Source organism: Mandrillus leucophaeus, unplaced genomic scaffold (genome assembly GCF_000951045.1).
Source record: "Mandrillus leucophaeus isolate KB7577 unplaced genomic scaffold, Mleu.le_1.0 Scaffold423, whole genome shotgun sequence".
NCBI classification, from domain to species: domain Eukaryota; kingdom Metazoa; phylum Chordata; class Mammalia; order Primates; family Cercopithecidae; genus Mandrillus; species Mandrillus leucophaeus.
Window position 1 is genome coordinate 459,138 of NW_012104510.1, and position 11,037 is coordinate 470,174.

Genomic DNA, 11,037 nt, shown 5'->3' on the forward strand with positions numbered 1-11,037 from the left:
CGGGGTTTCACCGTGTTAGCCAGGATGGTCTTGATCTCCTGACCTTGTGATCCGCCCGCCTCGGCCTCCCAAAGTGCTGGGATTACAGGCGCGAGCCACCGCACTCGGGTAGTTTTGGGGCAGTTTCTAAACGACTTCCATGCGTGTGGCCAGTGAGGTCTACTGTCCTTAAATTAAAATATTCAGTTCTTCCCTTTCACCAGCTTCAAGTGCTCAGTAGCCACACACAGCTGTTGGCAGATGTGGAAAATTCCCAACATCGTAGAAAGTTCTACAGGATGGTGCTGGTTAGAGTATGTGGCTGGGCGCGGTCGCTCATGCCTGTAATCCTAGCACTTTGGGAGGCTGAGGCGGGCGGGTTACCTGAGGTCAGGAGTTTGAGACCAGCCTGGCCAATACGGCAAAAGCCCGTCTCTACTAAAAATACAAAAATTGGCCAGGCATGGTCATGAGTCCCTGTAATCCCAGCTACTCAGGAGGCTGAGGCAGGGAGAACTCTTGAACCCCGGAGGCGGAGGCTGCAGTGAGTCAAGATCATGGCACTGCACCCTACCTAGCCTGGGCAACAGAGAGAATCCACCTCAAAAAAAAAAAAAAAAACAACAAAGATAAAAGTAATACCTTAGACTGGCTAACATGGGGAAACCCCACCTCTACTAAAAAATGAAAAACATTATCCGGGGTGGTGGCGCACGCCTGTAATCCCAGCTGCTCAGGAGGCTGAGCTCACAGTTGAGCGACACCCAGGACTGCTGGCCACCCCTGAACACCGGGAGAGGCAGGAGGAGCCCCGGCTAGAGCCTCTGGAGAAACTTCGGGTCTGCAGACACTTTGATTTCAGACTTCTGGGCGCCACTGCCGAGACTGCGTTTCTGCTATGCAAGTCACCAGGTTTGTGTCACTTCGTTACAGCTCCAGGCTGACCACAAAAGCGCCCTGTTACAGTGTGGGCTCTCTGTTGAGGGAATTTCAGGGGGCTTCTGACCTTGGAGGGGAAAATACACGACCCACATCCTCAGTCTTCCTGGAGTTTAGTACCCCTACAGCTACGTGAACGAGGCAGCAAGCCCGCTCGACCGTGTGGTAAGGAGACTGCAGACTTCACTGCAAGAGTGGCTCCATCTGATCCTGAGTTTCGCTGTCTGATGCATTAATAAACAAGCATATCAAGTTCTCTACCACGAATTGGTCTTAATGCTGTGATAGCTGTATTTTAACATAATAGTATTAAGCCAAGCTTTTACTGCTGTTTCTCAAATTAGGGTTGAAGGACCATGGGGTGGGAGAAAGCTGGGAATGTCTGCTCCCTTGAAAGAATGTATAAACAACACCCTCCAAAACAACCAAGGGGTCCAAGGAGAAACTTTGGCCGGGCGCGGCGGCTCACGCCTGTAATCCCAGCATTCTGGGAGGCCGAGGCAGGCAGATCACGAGGTCAGGAGTTCCAGACCAGTCTGGTCAACATGGTGAAGCCCCGTCTCCACTAAAAATACAAAAAATAGCCGGGCTTCTAATTCCAGCTACTCAGCAGGCTGAGGCAGGAGAATCACTTGAACCTGGGAGGTAGAGGCGGCCGTGAGCCGACATCACGCCATTGCACTCCAGCCTGGTGACAGGAGACTCCGTCTCTAAGTAAGTAAATAAATAAATAAACAATAACTAAATAAATAAACGGCAAGGGAAGTTGGAAAATACTCCCGATGAACTACGAGGAAGACACTGGTGGGATCCAGCTAAAGCCGTGCTCAGAGGTCGTGAACGCCCACGTTTCACACAGAAGGGTCTCGGCACAGTCGCCCGACCTTCCGCCTCAGAAAACCAGAGAAAAGAGCAAAGTCAACCCCAACATCAAAGTCTCATCCTGACCAGGGGTCTGCAGGCTGCCCCCCGATGAGGCCCAAAGCACCCCCTGCCCAGACAGGTTCACGGGCCCTGAGAAAGACCGGAAGAAAATGCCAAAGACATTAGAAGAATTTCTCCCTACTTTTTTGGTCATTTTCAAAATCTGAGAATCACATGTGATTTGTATTTGAAAAGCCTGAAAAAATTAAAATAAAAAACAAAGGACTTGAACTTGGGGGCTAAGAGATAAAAGTCCAGTCTAAACGAGGGCAAGTTCCTGTCTCCAACGACCAGGGCAGGTGTCCCGGCTCCCACCGCACTCACCTGCCGCGCCCAGCCAAGCATGACGGTGTTGTACATGTCCAGAGTGAGCCACTTCTGTTTCTGCTGCTGCCTGTGGTGGGTGACCAGCAAGTGGTGGGCGAGGGGCAGGTGGTCGGTGAGCAGGCAGCACTTGAAGAAGGCCAGGAGCTTCTGCTGCTGACCTGAGAGCTGGGCCTGCGTGGGCGGGGCCCGCCCCACATCGAGGCTCAGCTTCCGAGGGGCCTCCTGCAGCACCCGGGGCAGCTGCTCCTCCCAGGAGCTCTCAGGGGCCAGGAACACGGCCAGCTGCTTGCTCAGGAGCCGGGGCTCCACCTGCAGGTGCTTGGGCCGCACCTTCAACTCCTTGCTCTGGCTCTGGACTCGCATCTGCAGGTTCACCTCCAACTGCTGCATGTGCATCCGCCGGATCCGCTTATCCTTCTCCAGTCTCTGTGCCCAGCCGCTACGGGGCACCGGGCTGGCACCCTTGGCCTCCCTCTGGACCTTCCTGGGTGGCTGGGGGCCACCATCTCCACTGCCACGTTCTGGGAGCCGCGCCACATCCACCCTGTTCACCACCACCTCAGACACGCTCTCAGCCTGCAGCTGCCGCACCCGCGCCTGGAGCACTGTGAGAGGCAGAGGGCGAGGACGTCAGAGGAAGCCCCCATTCAAGCACCATCTCTCTGGACCCCGAGCCGGGCCAGGAGGTGCAGGTGGCTGAGTTCACTGGGACCCGAGGCACGAATTCCTCGTATCTGCCAACAACGCCATAAGGTCCGCCCCCTCCTTTCCAGACACACGCACCTCCCCATCCGAGCCCCGGGCCTCACAAAACTCAGCAGCCCAAACCAGTTCCCACCGAGACCCGCTGCACCGCATCTCCCCGGTCCCAGGCCACTCCGATCCTCCAGGTTCTCCCTGGTCACGGGCCACTCCGACCCTCCAAGTGCCCAGACCAAGAACCCCGGGATCTCTGACAACTCCCTCTGTCCATCTCTCAGTACCTCCTCCGGGCTTGCCTCCAAAATCTATCCAGGTCGCCCCTCGCCTCCCCGGCCTCCCCTGCCCCTCCCACTCACGGTCTACCTCAGGACCTCCGCAAAGGCTCCCGGGACCCTGAGCCACCCGCTCCCCGGCTCAACCGTGGCCTGCAAGTTTCCACCCTGCCCCAGCAAGACCCCCCACCTGGGAGCTGCCACACACACGCTCCTAGGCTCACATGGCCTAAGCTGGTGGATGCTGAGTTAGTCAACACTGAGCCGCTGCTTCCAGGGAAAACAGGGTTCCTGTGCGTGCTGCCTCAGGCTGCACTTTTGCCAACCAATCAATGCCTAAATGTTTTGTGTCTAAGGAAGCCTTATTGGAAACCTATCGCTGGCCGGGCGTGGGGCTCACGTCGGTCATCCCAGAACTTTGTGAGGCCAAGGCAGAAAGATCACCTGAGGTCAGGAGTTCGAGACCAGCCTGGCCAACATGGTGAAACCCCGTCTCTACTAGAAATCCAAAAAATTAGCTGGGCATGGTGTCATGTGTCTACAGTACCAGCTACTTGGGAGGCTGAAGCAGAATTGCTTGAGCCTGGGAGGCAGAGGTTGCAGTGAGACAAGATTGCGCCATTGCCCTCCAGCCTGAGCAACAGAGTGAGATTCCATCTTAAAAAAAAAAAAAAAAAAAAGACTGTTGAAATAAGCCAGGTATAGGGCCGCGCACGTGTGGTCCCAGCTACTCCGGAGGCTGAGGTGAAAATCACCTGCGCCTTAGAGTTCCTGGCTGCTGCGAGCTGTGATCAGGCCTTAGAGTTCCAGGCTGCAGCCTGAGAGACAGAGCAGGACTCTGTCTCTCAAAAAAAAAAAAAAAAAAAAAAGGGCAGCCAGGTGCGATGGCTCACACCTATAATCCCAGCACTTTGTGAAGCTGAGGCGGGCGGATCACAAGGTCAGGAGATCAAGACTATCCTGACCTACACGGTGAAACCCCATCTCTACTAAAAATACAGACAATTAGCCCAGTGTGGTGGTGCGTGCCTACAGTTCCAGCTACTCAGGAGGTTGAGGCAGGAGAACTGCTTGAACTCGGGAGGCAGAGGCTGCAGTGAGCCAAGATCACACCGTTGCACTCCAGCCTGGCAAGAGGGTGAGAGTCCGTCACAAAAAAGAAAAAAAAAAAAGATTACTGAAATAAAAAGGCAAGTGTGATTTCCGCCTTCAGTATGCTCCAAAACTCAGGAGATACTTTTAGTATTAACAGGTGAGAGATTTTTTTTTTTCTTTTTAATCTTTTTTGAGATAGAGTTTCTCTTTTGTTGCCCAGGCCAGAGTGCAATGGCACGATCTCAGTTCACCGCAACCTGCAACTCCCAGGTTCAAGTGATTCTCCTGCCTCAGTCTCCCAAGCAGCTGAGATTACAGGCGTACATCACCACGCCTGGCTAATTTTGTATTTTTATGTTTTTTGAGACAGAATCTCGATCTGTCCCCCAGGCTTGAGTGCAGTGGCGCGATCTCTGCTCACTATCACCGCCACCTGGGTTCAAGTAATGTTCCTGTTTCAGCCTCCCCAGTAGCTGGGATTACCGGCGCCCACCACCACGCCCAGCTAATTTTTGCATTTTCAGTAGAGAGGGGGTTTCACCATGTTGGCCAGGCTGGTCTTGAACTCCTGACCTCTTGATCCGCCCACTTTGGCCTCTCAAAGTGCTGGGATTACAGGCCTGAGCCAACGCGCGTGGTCAGGTTCCTTCCCTTTATAAAGGTTCTCTTGTCTCTCCCTTCCGGCTGGCTGATGGATGCAGACAGGATGTGGGGCAGGAGCAGCGGTGGGAAGCACAGAGAAGCTGGCACCACCCTCCGACACTGCCAGCCAGGACCTGCCACCGCAGGAGCCTGGGCTGTCCCTCCCAAGCTTCCCTGTCGTCCGGTCTTCATTAGGCGCCCACCCCACCGAAAGCGAAGCCAGGCAACCTGAGTCAGTTCAGGGTTCACGTCCTGGCTCTGCACATGTGGCCTGGGGGCTCTCTCCAGACATCATACTGAGCCTCACTGTGTCCCTGGAAAGTGGGAGGACCTGGCGGGGTTCTGGGGAGGGGAGATTACAAAAGCTCCAGGAAGGAGCCTGCTAGGCAAGGACGGGGCCCATGAGCGGCGCAAGAGACGTTCCAGTAACGCCGTCTGGGCGGGTCCTGGGACCGGAGAGGTGGAGACCACCCTCAACCTGTCTCAGAATCTGAGCCTCCGCCTTTTCTCCCGGCAGCAGGGACCGGACTCTCCTCTCCCGGGCCGCCGCGGGGGTCGCGCTTACCCTCCAGCAGCTCCACGTGGCCCCAGTCCTTCCTGCGGTCTTGGTCTTGCTCCTGGGGGCTGGCGGACGAGCTTCTCCTGGGGCCGCAGACGCCCCCGAGGATCCCTGCGGGAGAGGCGAGGGCGGCTGAAGGGGGCCGGGCGTGTGGGCGGGGGTGTCCGCAAGGGCAGATGCCGCAGGGTCGAAGGTCAAAGGAGCCCTAAACGCGGCGGAAACTCTCTGAGCACGGGCTTAAGTGGGAAAAAAACTAAGAGAGCGAAGGTGGAAGGGGCCCCGCCACGGTGAACACGGGCGGGAACCGCGGAGACGGCTCCCCGCACTCCAGGTGCAGCAGGTCAAGGGTTAAGAGCCCTAAACTCCGCACCTGGGGTCAGGAGGCTCCATAAGAAACCAAGAGTCAAAGGTCAGAGTACACTGAGGAGCCTCCGTCGGAAGAGCGGGCAAGGCCGAGTGGAAAGCGGGGCCGGGTCGGCGAGCTCCGCACATGCAGCCGCAAACGGGCAAAGGTCAAAGCGCCAAAGGCCCCGGGAGCGCGGGGAGGAGCGCGGGCCGCAGCGTGGCCCCCGGGCTGCCTGGCCGTCTTCCTTCGCGTTACCTTCTTTGGCGAGGAGCCCCGGGCAGCCGCAAGGCTGCAAGGCCCGTCTGAGCCCCGCCGCGCCGCGGCCCCAGCAAAGTACCGACATCACGCACGCCGCTCCGCGCCCCGCCGCCGCCACCCCCTCACCGCCTAGCGCCTGCGCAAGCGTCCGCGCCGCCTGCCGGGAGTTGTAGTTTCATGGTCGACGGCGGCTGCGAAGGGACACCCCAGCCGGAAGTGCACTGTCGGAACTACAACTCCCAGGATGCAGTGGAACCCGGAGTCGCGAAGGCATGCGCCGATGGAACGCTCTGATTGGCTCCTCCTGCTGTTTTCAAAGGGGGGGGCGGGACAGAGCTGTTGCCGTGGCAACTGGGGGGAACACGCAGGCTGTCTTCCCGAGGAGGAACCTCAAACCCGGACTTTTTTTTTCTCTTTTTCTTTTTTCTTTTTTCTTTTTTTTTTCAAGGAATACTCTAATAATGAGGACACCATCTGCAATTTAGAGATTCCTGTCTGCAACTTTCATTGTTCCAACGACAACTTTTGGGTAGGAGCTAATAGGATGCCGTCCGTCCTGGAGGAAGCTGAGGCTCAGAGAGGGCCAAGTTGCCGGAATACAGCGCACGCGCGACCTCAGGGAGGCTGGAAGGAGAGAAAGCCCCAGTCCACGAGACTCCCAGCCTCCAGCGTCAGTTTACCCTCCAGTCCCCAAGCCCTCAGGGGCAGGGGCGGAATGGAGCCGCAGGCTTGGATTCGCCTGCTAAGTGGGGCGAGGTCAAGGGAATGAAATAAACCCGGGAGCCTGGAACCTGCCCTGGTCTCCGCGTGATCCTGCCTAGAGGAGCAGGGCGGGAGCTTTAGAATGGAACCTGGAAGGCGTGCCCACCTGTGTCGTTCAGCTGGGGCAGCAGGCTTGTGAAGGGTGAGAATAGGAATATCTGGGGGTAACTGTGTTCCAGGCTGATGTCACAGTTGCAAAGGGGAGCCGGTTTGGTGGCTCAGACCTGTCATCCCAGCACTTCGGGAGGCCGAGGCGGGTGGATCACCTAAGGTCAGGAGTTCGAGACCAGCCCGGCAAATATGCAAACATGCCTGGCAACAGAGCAAAACCCCATCTGCAGTAAAAATACAACAATTATCCGGGTGTGGTGACAGGCACCTGTAATCCCAGCTACTCGGGAGGCTGAGGCAGGAGAATCGCTTGAACCCGGGAGGCGGAGGTTGCAGTGAGCCAAGATCTCACCACTGCACTCCAGCCTGGGTGACAGAGCGAGAATCTGTCTCAAAAACAAAGTGCAAAGGGAGGCCAGTTCACTGCCTCAGGCCTGTAATCCCAGCACTTTGCCTGTAATCCCAGCACTTTGGGAGGCTGAGGTGGGAGGATCGCTTGAGCCCAGGAGTTCCAGACAAGCCTGGGCAACTGAGATAGTGAGACCCAGTTTCTACCAAAGGAAAAAAAAAGAAAAATTAGCCAGGCATGGTGGTGCACACCTGTGGTCTCAGCTACTCGGGAGGCTGAGGCAGGAGGATTGCTTGAGCCCAGGAGGTTGAGAGTGCAGTGAGCCGAGATGGCGCCACTGCACTCCAGCCTGGGTGACAGAGCAGGACCCTGTCTCAAAACAAAACAAGTGTAAAGGCCCCGAGGCAGGAACAAGTGTGGACAGAGGAGCAATTTGAGCAGAGTGGGGCTGGGGAGAGGGAGCAAAGATGTAGCTAGGACTCAGGTTGGGGCCTGACCACACGGGCTCAGGGGCCTCAGCTCAAACTGTCCCCAGTTCCGAAACCCTAGCACTTCAATTTCCCCATCAGCCCAGAACGAGGGCTGGGCCTCACTCTGGAAGGGCCTGGCAGCCTCCTTACACACATTCCAGACGCTGCTGCCCACGCCTGCCTGGGCGCACTGATGCCACCGGCTGGGAATGTTTTCGACAGCAGCAGCCTCCCTCACCTGCCTCAGTCCGCCCCAGGGTGCCCCAGCAGGCTGTGACCTCAGACCTCACTCACTACTGGGGTCACCTGCCTGGCCCTGAATCAGCCGGGCCTGGTGTCCCAAGACCTACAGACGCTCCCTGCACCCCTGCAGGAAACCAAGACTTCTGAACTATTTCACCATTCTTTTTGCGCTAGTCTTTTCTTCTATTTGATGAGACATCAGACCCCCTAAACCAGTGTTTCCCCAGGAGCCAGGTTCCCGAATCTTAGCAGCGAGAAAGTTACCCTCAGCCGCACGTGGTGGCTCACACCTGTGATCTCAGCACTTTGGGAGGCCGAGGCGGGCGGATGACGTGAGGTCAGGAGTTTGAGACCAGCCTGGCCAACATGGTGAAACCCCATCTTTACTAAAAATACAAAAAGTAGTTGGGCGTGGTGGCCTGTGCCTGCAATCCCAGCTACTCAAGAGGCCAAGGCAGGAAAATCACTTGAACCTGAGAGGTGGAGGTTGCAGTGAGCCAAGATCGCACAACTGCAGTCCAGCCTTGGGCAATGTAGCCAAACCCCATCTCTACAAATAACACAAAAAAATTTTGTTGGGTGTGGTGGTACCTGCCTGTGGCCCCAGCTACTTGGGAGGCCGAGGTGGGAAGATGTAGAATTGCTTGAACCGCAAGGCGGAGGTTGTAGTGAGCTGTGACTGAGCCACTGCCCTCCAGCCTGGGTGACAACGTGAGACCCTGTCTCAAAAAAAAAAAAAAAAAAAAAAAAAAAACCTAATCTGGTTTTTGAATAAGACAACAGTTTCTGAAACAGGTCCTTGCCCAAATTCCAGCCTGGCAACTCTGCAGCCATCGCCCCCGCCCCGCCATTTATTTTAACTACATCTGTCTCCACCACTCATGTATTAAATAAATACAATATTGGCCGAGCATGGTAGCTCACGCCTGTAATCCTAGCACTTTGGGGAGGCTGAGGCCGGCAGATCCCCTGAGGTCAGGAGTTCGAGACCGGCCTAGCCAACATGGTGAAACCTCGTCTCTACCAAAAATTCAAAAATTAGCCGGGCGTGGTGGCGGGCACCTGTTAATCCTAGTGACTGGGGAGGCTGAGGTAGGAGAAATGCTTGAATCCAGGAGATGGAGGTTGCAGTAAGCTGAGATCTCACCACTGCACTCCAGCCTGAACGACAGAGCTGAGACTCAATCTCAAAAATAAATTAATAAATACAATATTAATATTTTGCTTGCTTAAGTTTTACAAAGAGACAATATCACCATCAAAAGTGGGAAACCGTATGTCTGGCCAGGTGCGGTGGCTCATGCCTGTAATCCCAGCACTATGGGAGGCCGAGGTGGGCAGATCACCTGAGGCCTGGAGTTCCAGACCAGCCTGGTCAACGTGGCAAAACCTTCGTCTCGAATAAAAACACAAAAGTTAGCTGGGCGTGATGGGCACCTGTAATCCCAGCTACTCAGGAGGCTGAGGCAGGAGAAATGCTTGAACCCGGGAGGGAGAGGTTGCGGTGAGCCGAGATCGTGCCACTGCACTCCAGCCTGGGCAACAGAGTGAGACTCTGTCTAAAAAAACACAAAACAAAACCAAACCCAACCAAACCCCAGAAAGTGAAGAATCGCCAGATGGAAGGGGATGGCCGCAGGCCCTGTGACAAATGATCACAAACTTGGTGCCTTAAAGCAACGTTCATTTTCTTACATTTCTGGAAATGAAAAATCCAAAATCTGGCTGGGCGCGGTGGCTCAAGCCTGTAATCCCAGCACTTTGGGAGGCCGAGACGGGCGGATCGCGAGGTCAGGAGATCGAGACCATCCTGGCTAACATGGTGAAACCCCGTCTCTACTAAAAATACAAATAACTAGCCGGGCGAGGTGGCGGGCGCCTGTAGTCCCAGCTACTCGGGAGGCTGAAGCAGGAGAATGGTGTGAACCCAGGAGGCGGAGCTTGCAGTGGGCTGAGATCCGGCCACTGCACTCCAGCCTGGGTGACAGAGAGCCAGACTCCGGCTCAAAAAAAAAAAAGAAAAATCCAAAATCAGGACCACAGGGCTGAAGTCAAGGTGTGTGGAGGCCTCACTCCCTCCAGAGGTCCCCGGGCTCCTTCCTGCCTCTCCCAGCTTCTGAAGGCTCCAGGCATCCTTGGCTTGTGGCCGCATCGCTCCCATCTCGTCTCTGTGGTCGCACTGCAGCCACCTCGTCTGCCTGTGTGAAATCTCCTCCTGCCTCTCTATTGTGACCGCGTTTAGGACACTCCAGGACAATCATCTGCATCTCGTTCAGATCTTCAAGGCGTCTTTTGAGACTCTTTTTCCAAATAAGGCAAATGTCACAGGTTCTGGGGATCAGGGTGCGGACTGACCTTTGGGCCAACCACAGAGGCCACAAAGAGGAAAAGACCACTGAATACAAAGCATCCGCCAGCCCAGCCCTGATGGGTGTTTGTTGTTGTTGTTGAGACAAAGTCTCACTCTGTCACCCAGGCTGGAGTGCAGTGGCGCGATCTTGGCTCCCTGCAACCTCCACCTCCTGGGTTCAAGCGATTCTCCTGCCTCAGCCTCCTGAGTAGCTGGGACTACAGGCATGAAAAGGAGCAAGGCTCTAACCTGGCCACAGCGTGGACGCACCTTGAGGACGTCAGACACAGAAGGACACATAGCGTGTGATCCCCTTTATATGAAGTGTCCACGACAGGCCCATCCACAGAGGCAGGAAGGGGATGTGTGGGTGCCGGGGGCTGGCGGAGGGGATGGGGAGTGACGGCTTCTCTTGCGGTGATGGAATTCTCTGGAACTAGACAGTGGTGGTGGTTGCCCAACTCTGTGAGGTACTAAAATCACTGAACTGGCCAGGCGCGGTGGCTCATGCCTGTAATCCCAGCACTTTGGGAAGCAGAAGCAGGTAGATCACGAGGTCAGGAGTTCGAGACCAGCCTGGCCAATATGGTAAAACCCCGTCTCTACTAAAAATACAAAACTTAGCTGGACATGGTGGCAGGCGCCTGTAATCCCAGCTACTTGGGAGGCTGAGGCAGGAGAAATGCTTGAACCCAGGAGGCGGAGGTTG

At 55.8% G+C, this 11,037-nt stretch overlaps 1 protein-coding gene across 1 annotated transcript in view; it reads right to left on the reverse strand.

Moving 5' to 3' along the window:
• Nucleotides 1-6,227, reverse strand: part of POLRMT (polymerase (RNA) mitochondrial (DNA directed)) — a 17,985-nt gene extending 11,758 nt beyond the window's left edge. Inside the window, exons 1-3 of the mRNA XM_011993053.1 lie at nucleotides 6,041-6,227; nucleotides 5,446-5,550; nucleotides 2,167-2,774 (exon numbers count right to left, since the gene is read on the reverse strand). Of these exons, the coding sequence (XP_011848443.1) occupies nucleotides 2,167-2,774; nucleotides 5,446-5,550; nucleotides 6,041-6,128 (801 nt within the window). The 5' untranslated portion in view covers nucleotides 6,129-6,227. The remainder of the gene's footprint in view (nucleotides 1-2,166; nucleotides 2,775-5,445; nucleotides 5,551-6,040) is intronic.
• Nucleotides 6,228-11,037: the final 4,810 nt, after the last annotated feature.